Source organism: Littorina saxatilis, linkage group LG10 (assembly GCF_037325665.1).
Source record: "Littorina saxatilis isolate snail1 linkage group LG10, US_GU_Lsax_2.0, whole genome shotgun sequence".
Lineage (NCBI taxonomy): Eukaryota > Metazoa > Mollusca > Gastropoda > Littorinimorpha > Littorinidae > Littorina > Littorina saxatilis.
In genome coordinates this window covers 25,584,009-25,607,071 of record NC_090254.1, presented here as the reverse complement: position 1 = coordinate 25,607,071, position 23,063 = coordinate 25,584,009, and the positions used below count along the sequence as shown (strand labels likewise).

General features: G+C 43.7%; 1 protein-coding gene and 1 long non-coding RNA gene across 3 annotated transcripts in view; both read right to left on the bottom strand.

Annotated features, from left to right (window-relative positions):
* Positions 1 to 23,063, bottom strand: part of LOC138978507 (uncharacterized) — a 102,372-nt gene that overhangs the window by 37,434 nt on the left and 41,875 nt on the right. The window lies entirely within an intron of this gene.
* LOC138978506 (uncharacterized) overlaps positions 1,778 to 23,063 on the bottom strand; it is a 38,424-nt gene continuing 17,138 nt past the window's right edge. For both annotated transcript variants that reach the window (XM_070351243.1, XM_070351244.1), the window contains 4 exons: positions 19,719 to 19,816; positions 10,283 to 10,446; positions 8,297 to 8,386; positions 1,778 to 6,775 (listed from right to left, as the gene is read on the bottom strand). In XM_070351243.1, coding sequence (XP_070207344.1) covers positions 6,361 to 6,775; positions 8,297 to 8,386; positions 10,283 to 10,446; positions 19,719 to 19,816 — 767 coding nt within the window. In that variant the 3' untranslated portion in view covers positions 1,778 to 6,360. The remainder of the gene's footprint in view (positions 6,776 to 8,296; positions 8,387 to 10,282; positions 10,447 to 19,718; positions 19,817 to 23,063) is intronic.

Below are 23,063 nucleotides of genomic sequence, written 5' to 3'. Positions count from 1 at the left end.
CTTGTGACTTATCTCCCCTCGAGTGACTTAATGTACAAAACTTTGCAAACAATTGATGTTTTACCCTCTTGTAAGTTAGTGGAATAAAGATGTGCCGCGCCAGTCCTGTTCATTCATATCTCTGCCATGATTCCAGTTTTATTTGGAAGATGCTTTATTCACACCCACACACACAAACACACACACGTGGTACACACACACACACACAGAGAATCACTACAAGCTGACATTCTCCAAGAACATCTGCTGTCTGGTACTTTGGTAGCTATGGTGAATCACAGCAACTGGCCAGACAAGCATCACAAGGGTCAGACAAAGCCATGTCTTTAAGGACATGGACACCCCCTACTAAAAGGGGGGCGACTTTCTTGGCCGAGGTTTCTGCCAACCTAGCTTATCTTGGTGAAAAAAAATGCAGTGTGTTCAGTTTCATCTGTGAATTTCATGGTGTGAGCAAATGAATAAATTTTGCTTTATGCGACTTCTTGTTGTTGTCGTTGTTGTTGTTGTTGTTGTTGTTGTTGTTGCTGCTGCTAGCGCTTTTGCAGAAACGATTTCTCGATATTTTCCTGCTCATCAACTACCTTGAAGCCAATTTCTCTGTGGAAAAAGATGACTTTTGATACTTTACTGTTTAGAGTGAATGATGTCTTATAAAAGGACAATACTTGACTTAAGTTACCGTTACATATAATTATTATATGCATCCACCTCATAGGCTTAAAAATACCCAATGAATGTTGAATTCAGATGAATATCTTATGAAAGAATGTTGAATTTTGGAAGGATCTGTTTATTAAATTGAATAGAGGAAGAACAGCTAGCGCTTGTGAAAAACCCTATCAGAATATTCTGTGCAAGTTCACTTTTTGTCAATTTTGACATCTCATTTGCACCTCATTACTGAGAATTTCCATGTACCTGGGCCTCAAAATTAGAGCATAAAAGGCTTTCCCTTAATTCTCTTAGAAAAAAAAATTATGTCAAGAAACAAACAAAGGAAATTCATCCACCCACTCACCTTGACTGCTGTTAAAAAGAAACACAATTCAAAAGAATATAGTATAAAACCTTTATTACCGTTATAAAATTTGAAGAAACCAAACAGTACATGATGTAAGCTTGTGGTCAAAAGAAACCACATGGAGCCAAATTAAGAAACAAACCAAACCCACGTACAGTGACTTCAGATTAATAGCATAAAGGCTAAACTACAGTAACAATTAAAAAAAATAATTATTACACGGTTATCACGTGAGTTGTTATTTAAACCGGCATAACCAAAAAATATAGGTGAATGGCTAGTTACTTAACCTTCACCGGATCACGCTTTGGACTACACAGTCCGGGTGATGTGGGTCGTGTACGACCCATACTTTCCAAAGAAAGATTCAACGTAAAAAGTATGGGTCGTACACGACCCACGCCATCCGAATAGGGATAAACGTTTTGCCGCCTCTTTGCAGAGTATTGGTTGTGTACCATCCGTATAAGGATAAAAAAATGTAAAATTCCTTTCGTAATTCCACACGGATCGTCCACGACCCACATCATCAGGACTCTGTAGTTCAAATTACGTCATGGTTTATTTGTTTGTTTACAAAGATAATCTTTCAAAAGTTGGGCAACAAATGGTCGTATGGTGATTGGAGATTACATGAAGTCTCAATTAAAAACTCCAAATTGTTTCAGAGATAAAGACGATTTTGTGAGACTCTGGTCGTCCACGACCCACGAAGCATGGTGAAGGTTAACTAGTCAAGCACAGCATAACTAGTAAACAGAATAATTCACTGTCAAATGCTGTTAATGATTTCCTTTCTAGAACTTGGACATTTAACTAGGGCGGGGATGTAGCTCAGTCGGTAGCGCGCTGGATTTGTATCCAGTTGGCCGCTGTCAGCGTGAGTTCGTCCCCACGTTCGGCGAGAGATTTATTTCTCAGAGTCAACTTTGTGTGCAGACTCTCCTCGGTGTCCAAACACCCCCGTGTGTACACGCAAGCACAAGACCAAGTGCGCACGAAAAAGATCCTGTTATCCATGTCAGAGTTTGGTGGGTTATAGAAACACGAAAATACCCAGCATGCTTCCTCCGAAAGCGGCGTATGGCTGCCTAAATGGCGGGGTAAAAACGGTCATACACGTAAATTTCCACTCGTGCAAACCACGAGTGCACGTGGGAGTTTCAGCCCACGAACGCAGAAGAAGAAGAAGAAGAAGGACATTTAACCAGTAAAACACAAGAAATGTTAAGTTAACAGGATTACTGTTACATAATGCCTACAACATTCAAATAAGATAAATAAACAACAAAATTAAAACCAGGAAAAGGAAAATTCTTTAAAAAAAAAATGTTTCTCTATTATTTGTACCTGCAACAACAAATATTTCTTTTAGGAAAAGAGTGCCAGTTTTAAAAACAAAAAACAACAACAAAACTGCTGCTTGTCACCAATTGTATCACCAATTTTAATTGTCATCTTCATCATCTATCTTTTTGCAAAAGAATAAACAACACTCAGGCAGAAAGACAGACAGAACAACAATAACAAACAACAGAAAGAGAAAAGAAACTCTAAAGATCAACATAAAGTCAAAACAATCTTGATAAAACTAAAAAATATATAAGATATTCTGTTTTTCAAGTCACAGTAAAGAAGTAAGCTTTGTATGAACAGCAGTCAAAATTTGGTAACGAAATACTGAAACGCTGGTTCCTGATGTGTTTTTTCTTGTGTCTTACGATATTTTGTTTCCGATTACATATCACAAAATTTCCAATAAAACCCAATAACTACAAAATCTAGACATGTACAAGTATATGTGATAGCACTGCAAAGATGCACAGTACAATACAGGCACAAGTATATGTGATAGCACTGCAAAGATGCACAATACAATACAAGCACAAGCCTTCCTCTGTTAACTATTCTGCTCACCATCTCAGATCTGGCTAGGCTTGTACCTGGCATACTAATACAGTCATGTACAGTGGAACCCCCCTTTTAAGACCTCCAAAAATCTGAGAAAATCGGGAAAAGGACGGAGTCTTAAAATGGAGGTAAATTTACAGATGTTATGAACAGAAAATCTGCAAAGTCAAGGTCTTAAAAAGGGTGAGTCTTAATTTGGAGGGGGGGGGGGGGGGGGGTCTTAAAAGGGGGATCCACTGTACTCCACTTGGACAGATATAAAAACAACAACACCCTGGATACTTTTTGAAGAGAGTGGGAATTTTGTATGTGTGTGAAAATGTCAATCTGTCGATCGAGTTTATTCATCATACAATTCTAACTCATCACAGGAAGCAGTCAGTGTTTTGATTTTTGGTATGTGTAAAAGTGTAGGGATGGTTATACACCCAGCTTAATTAAGCATAGGCAGATCTGAGATGGTGAAAAGAACTGTTCTAACAGAAATTGACTGTGCCTGCCTTTAACATTCTTGCATATATTTGTTGTGTACAAAGACCCTTTTGAACAGCATTAAGAGCAAAGCACACCAAAACAAAGACAAAACCCCACACAAGCTTGCAAATAATTTGTTAATATTTTTTGGGTGTATGATACAAAATGGTACTGTACATATGTGATAATAATAAAAGTATATTGCCCATCATTTAAAATAAACTTTAGTAGTTTTCTATTTTGATATGACATTTCCTAAAATAAACAATATCACTGTGATATGTACTGGTAAAAGATAAACCATTTAGGGATTCAAAAACATCTGTTTCTTGGTGCATCAGAGGTCACACCACGTCGATCAATCAAACAAGCAAAACAAAAGAAGATAGAAACAAAGGAAATCAACAACAACAAAAACCAACAAAACCAATGTTAAATTAAAACTGAGCAAATCCGATATAACTGCTTCAATGGAATAATACCAACAAAGGTTCATAAAATGATCACGACAAAATTGCACACATGAAAAAAAGCTTTGTCACATCCCAACCCATCTATCACTGAAGCATATTGCACACCATTTTTACAATCACAAGTAAAACTCTTGCAAAGTTCTACAGTATGGAAAAAAGAAGGAATTTTATTTTTGATTCAGTCATGTTTTAATTTTTGTTTGATTTTTGGGCTTTTATTTAACTGATGTGATTGGATCAAACCACAATGTACATGTATTTACCATTTCTACTGCAAATCTATCCATATTGTAGTTTAATTTTTGTTTCTTTCTAAATATCTTTTAATATTATGTACAAGTGATCTTCAATGTAAATCAGGATCCTACAGATCTGAGAGGGAACATTTTCCAATCTGATGTTTTAATCTATAATATATGGATGTATCACATTGTTTTCTTTGTTGAAAATGCCCCTCCCAAGAACACAAACAAACCAAATATTAAACAAGAAGAGCAAACGCTCGATCGAGTCACTTTCGCAGTTCTGAATATTATATGAGGCATCAGATGGACAGGAAGAAATTGCTATTCACAACACAATGAGTCACGTTCACATAAAATTTGAGCCCGGTCACTTTTATAGTTTCCGAGAAAAGCCCAACGTTAAGTTGTGTGTTGCCGAACAGAAAAGGCTAGTTATCTCCCTTGTTTTTCTGATAACGTTCGTAAAAGGCTACAGATGTAAATACTTTGATGTAAAGAATAATCCTACAAAGTTTCAATCACATCCGATGAACTTTGTCAAAGATATAAAATGTCTAATTTTTCCTTTGACGCTGACCTGTGACCTTGAAAAAGGTCAAAGGTCAACGAAACCATCGTTAAAGTGTAGAGGTCATTGGAGGTCACGACTAAACAAAATATGAGCCCGATCGCTTTGATAGTTTCCGAGAAAAGTCCAACGTTAAGGTGGTGTCTACGGACGGCCGGCCGGACGGCCGGCCGGACAGACTAACACTGACCGATTACATAGAGTCACTTTTTCTCAAGTGACTCAAAAAAATATAGTCACACACACACACCACATAAACAAAAAAAGACAATAAAACATTATTTTTTTTAAATCAAAAGGGCAATATCAATTGAACCCAGAGACAGATTGCCAAATTAACACTATGCTGCCAGCAAAGTACAAACTAAACATACTAAGTGCACACATTTTTCTGGTGCCAGGTGGGTTAAGGGTGGAGATTTTGTCTAATCTCCCAGGTCAACTTATGTGCAGACTTGCTAGTGCCTTATTCCCCTTTGCGTGTACATGCAAGCACAAGACCAAGTACCCACGAAAAGGTCCTGTAATCCATGTCAGAGTTTGGTGGGTTATAGAAACACAAAAACACCCAGCTTGCATCCCCCAGAATCTGAGTATGGCTGCCTAAATGGTAGGGAAAAAACCCACCATACACACAAAAGCCTATGGGTATACCTGGAAGTCGAACACAAAAGAAGAATTACAGCTACGTTCATAGGTGTGGATGAGCAACATACACATCTTATTTAATCACAGCATACAGCAACTTTGCTGCTTTTAAAAATACATCTCAGCTGGGCCAGTTTATTTCACTGGTTAAGTGCAGTCAGAAACACAAAAGAAGAATTACAGCTACGTTCATAGGTGTGGATGAGCAAATCTTATTTAATCACAGCATACAGCAACTTTGCTGCTTTTAAAAATACATCTCAGCTGGGCCAGTTTATTTCACTGGTTAAGTGCAGTCGGACTATACAGAGAATTTTCACAACACAGTATCCGTAATAACAATTCAGCTGCCTTTTTTATGTTTTAACCACTCATCATGAAAAGATAAAAACTGAATACACAGCACGCTATAGAACACATTTTTATTTCCTTGTGCAATTACCTAAGTTTTCGCAATTATAGCATACTATCACAGTTAATACTGTTATTAAGTAATTAAATAATATATATAAGAAGCATATTGATATGTTATATGACGGATTTTGTAAAGTCATCTGACATCACTAGTGCCTCACACTAACTCTGAATGATAAAAGGAAATGAGTTCGCATTAGCAGAAATGTTACTGCTATTATTATGATGATGACGATTATTATGTAATTTTTATTTTCTGTGATACACAATGAATATTTTGAACACAGTTACACTTGTTATTGCAGTAAACTCACAAATACAGAAAAAAACCCACATTCATCATTATTTGTAAGTCCTTTCCCTCAGACCTTTTCAGTCTGAACTTCAAGATAGAATATATGTCACAATATATTCTGTGAAGTCTACATCAAATATATTAACCTTATGTTTTAAATCATATTGCCCCTCCCCCTTACCACTCCAAACGCCATGATTTGTGCTTACACCACGCATACATTTTCAGAACCCAAGTGAATAATGCATAATGAATAATGTGCAAAGCCTTCCAAAAGCTTCTCTCCCTCTCCAAGCACAATGAAATCATTAGACAACTTCACTGCTGTAGCGACCTCCTCGACCAAAGACGACCCCTTTGCGACTCTGAAAATATTCGTCGCCGAGGTTAACCTCCACCAGACGGAACGATCGCAGGAGAATGGCACACTTGGACATGACGGCATCAAGAATGTCAATCACTGGCTGACAGACGTGTCTCAGACCCGACAGAACGTTCCAGGCAAAGATGGTAAATGGCTGGACAATGAAGTTGAAGGCTCCGGCCAGAACAGGTTTGACCAGCTGGTTACCGGCGGTTGCAATGACCCCCATGACCAGTGGGCGAGCGATGTGACCGACCACGAAGCTGAGTGTTTCCAGCACCAGCAGGACTATGAAGGACGTGACGATGCGCAGTGCCCCGTAAAACTCCTGCAACCCTCGCTTCATCAGCTTTTCCACTCTGCAAACAGAAAAGGAACGAGTGAACTGCATGAACTGTAAACTAAACAACTGTACAAATTTACCCACCCAGCAAATGTTGCTAGAAACAAACAGTACCGTGGTATCTGCGATGTGTGGCCGGACCCTCTGATGAGCAGACACCTCCCTTAAAAGGACACCTGTTTATTTGTTTATTATCTCTACCAAAATATACCTGGCCACCTGCAATATAGGGACACTTTTGGCTGATCCCAAGGGTGTCCTTTTATTGCAGGTACCGCTGTAGAACAAAGGAACCTGATTTGAAATATACTTCCCATGGCATGGAAACTGTGAATGAGACACATCATTCTGTTCTGCAGACATAGAGAATACTACATGGCTTGCCGTGTCATATGAGAATTACCCTCGTTGCTTTTTCAAATTTTGTATGTAAAGCTTGCTTTCACTCGCATTTCAATATAAAACAAGTCGCGTAAGGCGAAATTACAACATTTAGTCAAGCTGTCGAACTAACAGAATGAAACTGAACTCACTGCATTTTTACAGCAAGAGCGTATACTCGTAGCATCGTCAGTCCATCGCACGATGCACAGGCAGTGAAATTGACAAGAAGAGCGAGGTAGTACATGTAGTTGCGCTGAGAAGGATAGCACGCTTTTCTTTATCTCTATTCTTTTTAACTTTCTGAGCGTGTTTTTAATCCAAACATATCACATGTATATGTTTTTGGAATCAGGAACCCACAAGGAATAAGATGAAATTGTTTTTAAATCGACTTCGGAAAAAAAATGTTAGTAATAATTTTTATATTTTTAATTTTCAGAGCTTGTTTTTAATCCGAATATAATATATTTATATGTTTTTGGAATCAGAAAATGATGAAGAATAAGATAAACATAAATTTGGATCGTTTAAAAAAATTTTTTTTTTTTAATACAATTTTCAGATTTTTAATGACCAAAGTCATCAATTAATTTTTAAGCCACCAAGCTGAAATGCAATACCAAAGTCCGGCCTTCGTCGAAGATTGCTGGGCCAAAATTTCAATCAATTTGATTGAATAATGAGGGTGTGACAGTGCCGCCTCAACTTTTACAAAAAGCCGGATATGACGTCATCAAAGGTATTTATCGAAAAAAATAAAAAAACGTCCGGGGATATAATTCCCAGGAACTCTCATGTCAAATTTCATAAAGATCGGTCCAGTAGTTTGGTCTGAATCGCTCTACACACACACACACACAGACAGACAGACACACACACACACACACACACACACACATACACCACAACCCTCGTCTCGATTCCCCCCTCTACGTTAAAACATTTAGTCAAAACTTGACTAAATGTAAAAAAACGAACAACTTGTGTAAATCTGACATGACACAGCAAGCCTATCTGCAGCACAGAATGATGCCGTCTCCTTCACAGTTTCCAAGCCATGGGAAGTAACTCCTTTGATTTCAAACTGTACAAAATCTTAGCAAAGTAACCATAGTGACTTTCCAAAACTCAAACCTCGCAAGGAATGTTTTACCTTTCAGCTGTTTTCGGCATAACTGCATCAGTATCCTCTTCTTCCACTTCATAGAATTCATTGCTGCCTTCACTGAAGACGTACAAGAATCTGGAAGAAAAAATCGTCAGTTTAACTAAACCCTGTTCCCATCAGAAAATAACAAATGTGATTATCACTGTGGAACCTATTTCCAGACCCCCCCCCCCCCCCTCCCCCCATCCACCAATTAAAGACTTATCGCCTTTTAAATTCCCAGACCTTGTTTCTTCAACTTTACTGTTTTAACCTATGTACAATTTACCTCCATTCTTACATCCTCTGTAAACCCACCTCCGCTTTCATAACCTCTTTAATTTCACCTCCACTTTTATAACGTCTGTAAATTCACATCCACTTTTATAATCTTTACGGAGGGCACCTAGGATGTTCCCGTTTGGTGAGCGTTCAAATGGAAGGGTGTTTGTACTGCATGTGTGTAAAAGCCTGACAGTATCTGTGATGGTTTACGGGAGGCTTACTGTGCCTTTAACCTTCACTTTTATAACCTCTGTAAATTCACCTTCACTTTTATAACCTCTGTAAATTCACATCCACTTTTATAACCTCTGTAACTTAACCTCCACTTTTATAACCTCTGTAACTTAACCTCTACTTTTATAACCTCTGTAACTTAAACCTCCACTTTTATAACCTCTGTAACTTAACCTCCACTTTTATAACCTCTGTAACTTAAACCTCCACTTTTATAACCTCTGTGTGGGGCGGGGACGTAGCTCAGTCGGTAGCGCGCTGGATTTGTATCCAGTTGGCCGTTGTCAGCGTGAGTTTGTCCCCACGTTCGGCGAGAGATTTATTTCTCAGAGTCAACTTTGTGTGCAGACTCTCCTCGGTGTCCAAACACCCCCGTGTGTACACGCAAGCACAAGACCAAGTGCGCACGAAAAAGATCCTGTAATCCATGTCAGAGTTCGGTGGGTTATAGAAACACAAAAATACCCAGCATGCTTCCTCCGAAAGCGGCGTATGGCTGCCTAAATGGCGGGGTAAAAACGGTCATACACGTAAAATTCCACTCGTGCAAACCACGAGTGCATGTGGGAGTTTTAGCCCACGAACGCAGAAGAAGATAACCTCTGTAATTTAACCTCCACTTTTATAACCTCTGTAAATTCACCCCCACTTTTATAACCTCTGTAAATTCACCCCCACTTTTAAAACCTCTGTAAATTCACCCCCACTTTTAAGACTTTCTGCTGTTCAAGACCTGATTTTTTAAGAATTTTAGAGGTCTTAGATAAGGGGTTCCACTGTCGATGCACTTATTCAAATCTCATTTAAAGTGGGTATCAACTCTTTGACCTAATAAAAAGGCTAAGTGTAATATAAAAGCACTATTATGAAGAGGATACAATTTTAGGCGAATATATGTTTGATCTTTAATTATACTTATGTGCACGGGACAACTACACGCTGGGCAACTTGTACAGTGGAACCCCCATTTTAAGGCCCCCCGTTTTCAGACTTCCCCCATTTTAAGACCTTGTTTTCTAAGATTTTCTTTACATAGAGTCTGTAAATGTACCCCAAGTTTAAGACTCCCTCCTATTTAAGACCCGATTTTGACAGATTTGAAGGTCTTAAAAGGGGGGTTCCACTGTAGTCTCAAAACACATACACAAATAAGGCCTAAAAAAAAATAGGTGTGGTTACGGTAACCCGACCTACCCTATTTTTAGGGGCCGACCCTATAACTTTTTATTACATTTGTCAAAATAAAACCACACAAAACAAGAAAACGAGTGCAGAAAACGCAATGAAAGCGAAAGCGCCCGAGTCGCACACTTATTTCCCGGTCAAGTAGGTTTAATTTGTACACATTAGAAAAAAAAGTTAAAAAAAAAAAAAAGTGATTGCCAACCTTCCTACCCTATTTTTTTTGGCTATGTTACCGTAACCACACCTATTTTTTGTTGTTGGCCTAAACAACAACAAATACTTATCAACCTATTTCCATCCGGATCCTTGATGACGAGTGGTTGGTACGGGGAGTCGCCTCTGGGCGTCACGTTAACGTCATTCCTGTTGCCTCTGTCTGACCAGAAGGACGGCAATGCAGTCACTCCCGTCTTTCTCCCCTGGCTGATGGCCACATCTTGCTGGTTTTCTTCCTGCATGTTACAACAACTGTGGTTATTGCAATGAACATCAACATCATCAGTCGGGGTTCCCCCATTCAACCCAATGCCCCCCAGAGCGCCCCAAAAAGGGCCGCACGTGATTCCATATTGACGTCGTCATGGAATGTTGGCGTAACTAATTTTAGACAGCTTTTTAGAAGAAGGACAAATTATTTCTATGATGAAATATTGTTTATATTTGTACCTGGTATAGATTCAAAGGTTAAAGAATGTTTAATCGTGTATTGTCAATCATATTTAGGAGAATATTTCTCATGGAGAATGATATCCTGAGTCTAAAGCGCAAAAACATCAAAATCGGCAAGAATCGAGTTACGCCAAAATTCCAGGACGACAACGATATGCAGATCCCAGAACGTCCATGAGGTCGAACTATTCCAGCTTTTCCCGCTTAGTAAAACAAGAAGAGCAAACGCTCGATCGAGTCACTTTCGCAGTTCTGAATATTATATGAGGCATCAGATGGACAGGAAGAAATTGCTATTCACAACACAATGAGTCACGTTCACATAAAATTTGAGCCCGGTCACTTTTATAGTTTCCGAGAAAAGCCCAACGTTAAGTTGTGTGTTGCCGAACAGAAAAGGCTAGTTATCTCCCTTGTTTTTCTGATAACGTTCGTAAAAGGCTACAGATGTAAATACTTTGATGTAAAGAATAATCCTACAAAGTTTCAATCACATCCGATGAACTTTGTCAAAGATATAAAATGTCTAATTTTTCCTTTGACGCTGACCTGTGACCTTGAAAAAGGTCAAAGGTCAACGAAACCATCGTTAAAGTGTAGAGGTCATTGGAGGTCACGACTAAACAAAATATGAGCCCGATCGCTTTGATAGTTTCCGAGAAAAGTCCAACGTTAAGGTGGACAGACTAACACTGACCGATTACATAGAGTCACTTTTTCTCAAGTGACTCAAAAAATGATCGTCAGCAGACCACCTACATGTCAAAGACATCAGCCAAATGCATCAAATCAGAAAAGTATGCATCTGCTACCGAAGACAGAGACCTGAGAATAACACCCTAGAGCTATTCTACATTCAGCTGCTGTGCCAATCCCTGCTCTCATGTAAGGTAAGAACGCACACATGACCTAAGGCTAAACCCAGTATAAAAGTATCTTTTTCTTAGTAACACTACCCAAACCTTAATTCATGTCACTTGTCATTCCCAAAGACGCCAGTCATAAAACCTCTGGCGAGCCAAAATACATTTATAAGAATATGATGCTGCAAGCACATTGAGGCAGCTGCACGCAAAAACTGCTTCCCAAAGCCCAAGGGAAGCAACTATGTCCCACCACAGTTTCTGTTCAAATCGGTTATCTCCCTTTCAGCTAGTTCCTCACAAGCGGTCAAGTAGAGAGAGAGAGAGACTGACTGACTGTTAGGGTTTAACATCCTCTTACACCAGTTGGCCTATATTGGGACAGGTATTGGTAATACACTTAGCATATGGTGTGATACTTTGACTCAAACAAGCCCGCTGAGGCTGTCTTCTTCGACACGCCAGCATTAGGTTTGTCTTGTCAAGGTATCGAGATACGATCATGATAATCAGAGATGAGAGATGATGCATGCGTGTCTTCGTGTTTTCCAAGCCCTGAGACTTTCACCGTGAACTTGGGATCTTTTTTGTGCGCATGTGTGCACACCAGGGTGTTCTGACACAGAAGTCGGAGATAAGTCTGCACAAAGTTGACTCCTAGAACTATTTCTCTCTCTTAACCGGAGATTCGAACCCCCGCGACGAACTGGTTACAAAGCCAGCACGCTACTAACTGAGCTATGTCCCCGCCCCAGAGAGAGAGAGCTCTAGAGAGCTCTAGAGAGCTCTAGAGAGCTCTAGAGAGCTCAAGAGAGCTTAAAAGAGCTCGAGAGAGAGAGGTTTCTACCATTAGCCTAGCAAATGTCTTAGTCAATGACGTAATTCTGTTTTAAAAATCTTACACTGTTAGGAAACGCTACCGTTGCTGAGCTTTGGTTCAGTTTTGTGTGTTGCATGTAGTTGACTTATTTTTACTTTGTGGGAAAGTACCGATATTATATTTTGTAAACACAATATTTATGCTTGGACGAGAATGCAGGTGAACTTTCTAGTCCTGTCAAAACAAGTTGTTTACCATGCTGTTCTTAGTGTGAGTTCGTGGCGTTCGTTCGGATTAAGTGCGTCGGCCCTTTTGATGTACGTCACAGAGAATGTCGCTAGTTTAGTCCATGCACGGCTCGTATAATGTAGTTGTTTCATGTTCGGTCTGGAATATTCTCGAGATTGAGTATTTACTATATATGCCAGCGCGATTTGTATGTAAAAAAGCTTCTATTTGAGTTCTGCTAGTTGTGCAGTTGTATGTATTGAATGCTGAATAAATCCTCGAACTCAATTTGACGAGTTGTTTTCTGTTGCTGCGAAGACGGGCGACGTAGAATAAAAGAACACAACTATACGACGTTTGAGAACTTGTGGCAATCTCAAGTGTCGTGTAACAATTGGGGGCCAAGCCGGGATCTACGTTTAACGCCAAGGGTTTTCCAGCAACAAGGACCAGTGTCAAGACAGTCACAGGAGGTAGCCATCAATCGGGTGTATCCTGAGGGATCAGTATTGAGACTACGGAACCGTGGATTCGGTGTGACTGGTGAAGAGTTTGGTAATCGCCGCAGCTCGGTACGGTGAGCGACGCCGGAGTGTATCGGGATTACAGAGGTTAGCTGCCGTTTGGACGAGACGGACTTCGTCGCGGAGCTAGTGCATTAATACTACGAAATACGACTGAGGTACGTCGTGTACGTATCGTGAGCAGAGTGCGCCGTCACGTTAGACGAGGAGGGTGGCAGCCTGCGTCTACGAAGGTGAACAGCGACGAGAGAAGCATCGGAGGTGCAGTAGAGACTGTGTTCTTTTAGAAGACTACATTCGTCTACGTTCGTGGCTGTGAAAGAATACAGACGAACGCACCGGAAAAGACCAGAATGGCTGAGTTCTGGGCAAAAGGAGTTGAACTGGGACTGAAAGGCAAGCAGCTGACGGAGTTCGTCGAGTCCCAGACACGACTGCTGGCGCAGCGTGAAGAAAGACAAGCGCAGCGTGAGCGTGAAGAAAGACAAGCGCAGCGTGAAGAAAGACAAGCACAGCGTGAAGATAAAGAAAGACAAGCGCAGCGTGAAGAAAGAGAAAGAGAAGCACAGCGTAAAGAAAGGCAAATTGAGCTGAAACGCTTAGAGCTCCAGATAGAAATGGAGACGAAACGCTTGGAGCTTCAGACAGAAATGGTGCGTGTTCTAAATCAGCACGAGACACCACGCCAAAGAGATAACCAGCAGCAAATGTTACACAGGGCACCGAAACTTCCAGCATTCGCTGACGGGAAGGACCAGATCGACTGCTACCTTGCAAGATTTGAGAGGTTCGCTGAGAGTGCTAGATGGCAGCGCGACGACTGGGCGATTCAACTCAGCGCACATTTGACTGGGGCAGCACTTGAGGTCTACACTAGACTCTCAAACGATGACGCCAGAGACTATGAGGTACTGAAGGAAGCTCTGTTGCGTTGCTACAACTTCACTGAAAGGGGCTACCGTCAACGCTTCCGCGAATGCCAGCCATTGTCTGGAGAGACACCGAGCCAGTTTGTGGAGCGCCTGTCGTCATACCTGCAGAAGTGGGTGGAGTTATCAGGTGAAGAGCAGTCATACGAGAGTCTGCGGGACTTGATCGTGAAGGAGCAGTTCCTTAATGCCTGCCCGAAGGACCTGGCGACCCGCTTGGAAGAGCAAAAACTGCGGGGTTTGAAGGACATTACTGATGCTGCTGAGCGTTATCTCATTGCTCATGGAAGGACCCTGGGGACGTCAAAGTCATCGAAACCTTTCCAGAAGAGCGGGAACCAGGGAAACCAACCTGCCAAGGGACAGACTGAGTCCGCACCATCATCCAATGAAGGGCAGAACATAACGTGTTTCCATTGCAATGCCAAGGGCCACCGAGTCGCCAACTGTCCCCAAAAGAAAAATAACGGACATGTCAATGACAAAGCGCAAGAACATCGACGGAGATATTACGACAACAAGAGGCAAACGAGTGGCTCGAACCAACAAGTATGTGCGAGCAGCGTCATACTTCCAAGGGCTGCCGAGCAAGTGGCTACACCATCGGACGTGGAAGAATGTATTTCTGATGGCCAGCTTCTACTCGCCAATGGCAAGTCAATCTCTGTCGTCGCCAGCGCAGCTGTGTCAGTGTCGAACATGCCCGTGTCGAAGGGATTTGTTGAGAAGCAGGAAGTGACTGTTCTCAGAGATTCGGGCTGCAATGGGGTCATCGTCAAAGAGGATCTGGTGCCAACAGAGAAGTTCACTGGTGACTTCAAGTGGACGCTCATGGCTGACAGCAAATGCGTGAAGGCACCAGTGGTAAAAATCCAGATCGATACTCCATACTTCACCGGAGAAGTTGAGGCCGTCTGCCTGAAGAAGCCCTTGTACGATCTACTAATTGGGAACATTGGGGGTGCGAGACGTCCTGATGACCCTGATGTCGAATGGAGAAAGGGCGCAGCTCAGCCTGCTGTTGAGGAGGAAGACCCACTGCCATTCGCGAATGAAGATATCAGCGAACTGTTACGAGATGACAGAGCAACTGTGCATCGCCGCGACCAGCCGCAGGTTGTAAGCGCTGTGACGACCAGAGCCCAGGCGAAGAAGGACAAAACAACTACGCCACTCAGGGTCACCAACAGTTCTGCAACTGCTGTCGTGGACAGGGATCGGCTGATTCAGCTACAGGAAGCTGATTTGACCTTGACAAAGTACAGGAGTCGTCCTGTCAAGGAGATGACTAAGGGCGAAGGCACTGTGCACTTTGAAGTAAAGGCCAAGATCCTGTACAGAGTGTTCCAGCACCCGAGAGTCAACGGTGGGAAGCCATTACGTCAAGTTCTGGTGCCTCAACCACTTAGGCGCCAGGTGATGGAGGTGGCCCACGACTCTATTATGGGAGGTCACCTGGGTGTCAAGAAGACATCGGACAGAATCCAGGCTGCGTTTTACTGGCCAGGACTGCATGCAGATGTGAGTCGATTCTGCCGATCGTGCGATATTTGCCAGAAAACCATACCTCGAGGAAGGGTCCCGAAAGTGCCGTTGCAGAAGATGCCTTTGATTGACCGACCTTTCAAGAGGGTGGCCATTGACCTCATCGGCGAGATAAAACCGCCAAGTGAAGCGGGTCATCGTTGGGTACTGACCCTGGTAGACTATGCAACCAGGTACCCAGAAGCCGTGCCTCTGAAGAAAATTGACACCGAGACTGTTGCCGAGGCACTTGTGGACATTTTCAGCAGAATTGGGGTTCATGAAGAGATCCTCACAGACCTGGGGACACAGTTTGTCTCTGAATGCATGGAAGAGGTCAACAGGCTGCTGAGCATTCGTCACTTGACTACGACACCCTATCACCCGATGTGCAATGGGCTGGTCGAAAAATTCAATGCGACGCTGAAGTCCACGCTGAAGAAACTATGCAGTGAGCAGCCAAGGCAGTGGCATCGCTACATCAATGCCTTGCTATTTGCATACAGGGAGGTGCCACAAGAGTCCACTGGATTCTCCCCGTTCGAGCTGATGTACGGGCGGACCGTGAGAGGCCCGATGCAAATACTAAAGGAATTGTGGACGAAAGATGTGGACACACCTGAAGTGAAGAACAGTTACCAGTACGTGTTCGAGTTGCGAGAGAAACTGGAGGAGACTCTCGAGATTGCGAGAGAAAACTTGAGAAAGTCTCAGGATAGCGGAAAGCACTACTACGACCGCAAAGCCGTAAACAGGAAGTTTACACCAGGTAACAAAGTGCTGATACTGCTTCCCACTGATCACAACAAACTACTGATGCAGTGGAAAGGCCCATACGAGGTTGAGGCCGTGGTAGGGATCAACGACTACAAGGTGAATGTCGGCAAGAAGTCCAAGATCTACCACGCTAACCTCCTGAAACTGTATGTGGAGAGACCTCCGGAAGCAGTACAGGTCGCAGCAAGTGTGGAAGAACCAGCCGAACTAGACGAGTTCGACGGCGAGGAACTACTGGAGTTGGGAGACCTCCACAAGAAAGAGGGAGTGGATGACGTCAAGTTAGGACCTGACCTGACAGAAGATCAGCAGAAGGAGCTGCATGATTTTATGGGCGACTTCACCCATAGGTTCTCTGATGTTCCAGGCTCTACGTCCTTGGTCGAACATGAAGTCCACCTCACATCTGACGTTCCTGTTCGGTCAAAACCATACCCTATCCCGTTTCAGGCTCGGGAATCCTTGAAGAAGGACATCGATAGCATGTTGAAGATGGGGGTCATCCGTGAGTCATCATCCCCTTACTCATCTCCCGTTGTTGTTGTCAAGAAGAAAGACGGTACAAACAGGGTATGCATTGACTTCAGGAAAGTGAATAAGATCACCGTGTTTGACCCTGAACCAATGCCGACGGCGGCTGATCTGTTCCGACGGTTGACTGGCAGTAAGATCTCAAAGATCGATCTCAGCAAGGGATATTGGCAGATTCCTGTGCGCGAAGAGGACATACCAAAAACCGCCTTTGCAACTCCAGACGGAACGTATGAGTGCCTGCGGATGCCTTTTGGCATGGTGAACAGTGGTGCTACCCTGAAGAGGGGAATGCGAAAAATGCTCAAAGGAATGAAGAATGTTGTGTACTACTGGGATGATCTGCTAGTCCACACGGAGACCTTTGAGGAGCATCTGGAGACTTTGAGGGAATTGTTTTCCCGCCTGACAAAAGCTAATCTGACCGTGAGACCCAGCAAGTGCATTTTGGGGACCGACAACGTTGACTTCATAGGTCATTCACTGAAGGAAGGTCAAAAGGGGCTTTTGTTGGAAAACGTCACCAAGATCCTCAATGCGCCACGTCCTGAAACCAAGAAGCAGGTGCGATCCTTCCTTGGATTGGCTGGGTACTACAGAGAGTTCATTCCAAACTTCGCCGCCATAACGGCGCCTTTGTCGGACATGACCCGAAAAGGATGCCCCAACCGAATACTCTGGGGACCAGCTCAGGAGAAGGCATACCAGACCGTGCGCGACCTGATGTCACGAGACCCGGTGCTACGCCTTCCTGATACTGCCAAAGAGTTCATCTTGCGTACAGACGCATCGGACGAAGGGATCGGCGCCATGCTGATGCAAGAACATGGAGGTAAACCGTTTCCGGTCAGCTATGCCAGCAAGAAGCTGTCAGGAGCCGAGAAGAACTACTCGACCATGGAGAAAGAGTGTTTAGCCATCGTGTGGGGAATCAAGACATTTGAACTCTACCTCCAAGGGGTGAAATTCGTGCTTCAGACTGATCACAAACCCCTCACCTACCTGAACTCTGCAAAGTTTGTGAATAATCGTATCATGAGGTGGGTGATGTACTTGCAGAACTTTGATATGCGAGTGGAATCGATCAAAGGTTCAGACAATGTTGGAGCAGATTTTCTCAGCCGAGCATGTGATTAAAACTGTGTTCATTCTCCAACAGACTAATGTACATACCTGGATTTCAATCTGTTATGTATACATAACATGTGTACAGGTAGCGTTTCAATGATTGAAAGAAATTAGGTAAATTTCTTCTGGTGTTGGGGGTAATGTTAGGAAACGCTACCGTTGCTGAGCTTTGGTTCAGTTTTGTGTGTTGCATGTAGTTGACTTATTTTTACTTTGTGGGAAAGTACCGATATTATATTTTGTAAACACAATATTTATGCTTGGACGAGAATGCAGGTGAACTTTCTAGTCCTGTCAAAACAAGTTGTTTACCATGCTGTTCTTAGTGTGAGTTCGTGGCGTTCGTTCGGATTAAGTGCGTCGGCCCTTTTGATGTACGTCACAGAGAATGTCGCTAGTTTAGTCCATGCACGGCTCGTATAATGTAGTTGTTTCATGTTCGGTCTGGAATATTCTCGAGATTGAGTATTTACTATATATGCCAGCGCGATTTGTATGTAAAAAAGCTTCTATTTGAGTTCTGCTAGTTGTGCAGTTGTATGTATTGAATGCTGAATAAATCCTCGAACTCAATTTGACGAGTTGTTTTCTGTTGCTGCGAAGACGGGCGACGTAGAATAAAAGAACACAACTATACGACGTTTGAGAACTTGTGGCAATCTCAAGTGTCGTGTAACATACACCTAATTACTTCAGGCATATCCAAGGGACGGAAGCCAACATGTACACTGAATACAATTGAGTCTTATCAGGAATAATTCTTCTTCCTTCTTCTCTAGCGTTCGAAGTAGATGGGCGTACTTAATCTTCAGTCCAGATGTGGTCGCAAAGTGAACAGTAAATAAGGAATTGAAAGTCAAAGTTGAACAGTTTCCTTTCACTCAAAAAAGAGAGAATTATAAACCCCTACAACGCCACTAAACTATCTGTCCATGAATTGAGTAAATAATGACAGAGATGTTGTTTTGAGCTGCAAGTTGGGAATGAGGTGTACATGCTAAACAAACACTGTCTTTATTTTGGCAGACCTGCCAAACTTATGCATGGTTTGGGGAAGGTGATGCCTGGTAAGGCAAGGCAAAGATTATTTTTCACACCAGGCGATATGCACTTTTGTCATGTATTATTACTTTCTGGTGCAGCGCTTTCACCCATGTTTTATGCTCCTAATGGTTTAACCGTGACGGCGTTAAACAACATTTAAAATCGCTTCACCTGTGAGCTTTTGTTAAAACCGTAAGGATAGCTACCATGTTCTATTTCTTATGCGAGAAACACAAGCCGAGCAGTGTTTGACCAATGAGTGTGATGCCCATCACTCGCCAGTGAGGGGTTTGACTTCAAACAAGATAGCATTGATTCTGCTGGGCAGATTCGCCAACTTATTGACTTATGTAGAAGTCATGATGCACTCTTGAACATAATATCTGAGTGTTTCTGCAAGAACAAGTACACAAACACTGTATCATAAATTGTGTAGGAAGTGTGGAGCCAAGTTGAACCGTTTTATGACAAATTTCATAAACGTGTGGCGACTCAGCAAAACCCTGCTCTATGAAAACTTTCATGAGATAAATAAGGCGTGAAATGTAACGCAAATGTGGCCACTGCTTTAACCTTCTAAATAGAGTTAAATTGATGTCTTGCTGCCAATTCTCTGCAAAACCCAACACCACCAGTTTAGTGCAAACATCGCTGGAATCCGACATGAAAGGAGGCACACCCAATTACCTGTCCATTTTTCTGCCTTTTCTTTTCATCCCGTCCCTGCATCCATTTTTCCAGGATGGGAGGGTTGCGACCAGCCATGGAACTGTGGTCTCCGTCATCTGGTATCAAAACACAATCAGCTGTGTAGTTAAATGTCGTATCTTGTATCTTTAAAAAAATTAAAAAAAAATAAAAAATGACACGGTTCCAACAATATGCTGCAAAATTACTTACAACTGTGTGTTGACACCATTTTCAAAATGGAAGAAAGGCAGTTTGCAGTTTACTGTATAAAGCAAATTAAAAATTTTAGTAATAAATTTTCATTTGATTAATATACTTACCCAACTCACATATAGCAATTAACCCTAGTTCAGTGCTGGATACGCTGTACGCGTCCCCTTGGTAACCAAGGGAGACCACTCTAAAAAAGAGAGTGCTCTATCCCATAATGCCAGACTAACTACTAGCCTGACTTCCGTATGCGCGCGCATACACCGCCATCTTATCATTCCTATACGAAGCCCAACTCACTCCTTTTTTAGACCCCCATAAATCCCACAGCGGGGAGGCGGGAGGGAATAAACGATGTGAGTTGGGTAAGTATATTAATCAAATGAAAATTTATTACTAAAATTTTTAATTAAATTACATATCTTACCCAACTCACATATAGCAGATTGCTATCATAGGAGGAGGGTACTCACCATATCAATCCACAAGAACCTGCCCTGCAGCCACCAAAGAGGGCAAAGCAGAGCTGCCATCTTGACGTATGCCAGCCACCTCCCGGAGATAGAAGTTTATAAAAACGTCTTCCGATCTCCAGTATGCCGACTCCAGAACTTCTGAAAGACGACCTGATCTCAGCACTGCCAACGACGAAGCCCACGCCCTGGCCTCGTGAGTCCTGGCAGCCGTAAGGGGCAACACCATTCTGGTATCCCCTAATTGTCTTTGCCACCAGATATAAGCGTTCCGAATGGTAGACGAAACCCATTTGGTTAGCGTAACTTTCGAAATGTCCTTCCCCCGAGCCGTATTGAGTGATATAAAGAGCAGTTTCTGAGACATAGAGCGAATAGGCTGAGTCCGGGACAGGTAGCTGCTGAGTGCTCGTACAGGGCAGTTAAAAACATCCTCATCTCCCGGGGCCAGGATTGTGCTCAAAGGGGGAATACGGATAAGAGGGGATGGTTGACCTGGTTTTTGGTTCTTAGCCAAGAAATTAGGCCTGAACCTAAGAGAAAAAGAACCGTCTTTCTCCCGGGAGATATCATTTGCCATTCCCGACAACGCGTGCACCTCGCTACCACGTCTAGCCGTAGCGAGTAAGACCAAGAAAAGAGTTTTATGAGTTACATTTGCCAGACTGGCTAAATGGATAGGCTCAAAGTCCTCTGACGCAAGAAAACGTAACACCAAAAAAACATCCCACGCCGGGAGCTTTGTTTTGTCACGAGCCAACTTAAGGGAAGCGCCCTTAATAACGCCGGAGATAACCCCCGACAAGTTAACTTTGTGACCAAGTTGCCTGAGAGTAGAGGCAATTGCCGACCTTCTAACCTTCAACGAAGAGGGAGAACCCCCTTGATCAGCTAGCCACGCCAAGTGATTCGCTAACTGCATAGACCTAGGCGCCAGAGGATTCACATTATTCTCAAGACACCACTTCGACCACGAAGACCAATGCGAAGCGTAAACAGAGTTGGTCGACTCTCTGTGAGCGTTTTGAACCAGCTTCAGAGTAGACACAGAGGCCCCTGCCCTAAGCAGAGAGTCTCTGATAACACCCACCCGTGAAGTTGCAGCATTTGCGGGTTTACGTGATGAATGCCTGACCGAGGCTGCAGAAGTTCGCCCATCCTTAGAGCGAGTGGGATGGGAGGACGAACGGCCAGACGTACCAGATCCGGATACCAGTGCTGGCTGGGCCAGAGAGGCGCAACCAGCACTAGCGCTGGCCTTTCGAGGTCTGCTTTCCTTATTACCCTGCCCAGAATGCAGAAAGGAGGAAACGCGTAAGCCACCAGATTCGTCCAGTCCATCTCGAGTGCGTCCACCGCCCAGGCTTGGGGGTCCGGGAACGGAGACACAAAAAGCGGGAGCCTTGCCGAGAACCTTGTCGCAAACAAGTCGATGCACGGCTTGTCCACCTGAACCCAAAGGCGCTCCAAGGCCTGATGCGAGAGGGTCCACTCCGAATGGAGTATCTTGTCCCCCCTGCTCAGGGCATCCGCCAACACATTGAGCTTGCCCCTCAGGTAAGTTGCTGACAACCGAATGTGATGCGTACTGCACCACATCAGCAAGCGACATGCTCTGTCTGACAGAACCTGCGAGCGCGTCCCCCCCTGGCGATTTATATAAGCCGCAACAGTCGTATTGTCTGTATGTACTCTGACATGACTGCTCGCCAGAGAAGGAAGAAACGCCCTCAGGCCCAAGGCCACAGCCTCCAGCTCCAAGACGTTTATGTGCAAGGACCCTTGACTGACGTCCCACACACCCGCAGCCGTCTGATCCGCCAAATGAGCTCCCCACCCTGTCTGAGACGCATCCGTGAACAGATTGTTCTCCGGAGCCGGGGGAGTGATGGGGACACCCTGGGACACCCAAGGAAGAAGCCAGACACCTGTGGTGCTCCTGAACCAATCTCCCAACTCGACCTGACAACTCCAAGCTTGAGTTGCCTGATCCCACCGAGCCTGCACCGCCGCCTGAAATGGTCTCTTGTGCACTCTTCCCAACGGAACCAGCAAGGCCATAGATTCCATCTGACCCAGGATAGAATACAACTCCCGAGCCGAGGCCACATTCTTTCCGAGCAACTCCCGGATCAGCGACTGAAGTTTGTCCACCCGCTTTTGAGCAGGACGAACTGACCACTCCACTGTGTTGAACTCTATGCCCAGATAAGTGAACCCCTGTGAAGGCTCCAACTCGGACTTCCCCACATTGATTGAGAACCCGAGTTGAACCGCTAGGCTGAGAACCCTGTGCGTGTGTGTGCTGCATAAGGCCTGATTCTGGTGCAAAATCAGCCAGTCGTCGAGGTACGCCCTGAGGCGCACCCCCTCCTGCCTCACTAGGGCACAGAGCTGACGAACGACCATCGTGAAGATCCAAGGAGAGAGGGACAGACCGAACGGGAGAGCCCGAAACTGGAAAATCCTTTCCCCCCACCGAAACCGCAGCCACTTTCTGTCCGCTGTGTGCATCAGCACGTGAAAGTAAGCGTCCGTGAGATCGATGGACGTGGCCCAATCCCCCGGACGGAGAGCCTCTCTCACCGACGCCGGCGTTTCCATCGTGAATTTTACCACTCTCAGGAACCTGTTCAGACATGAAAGGTCTAGAACTGGC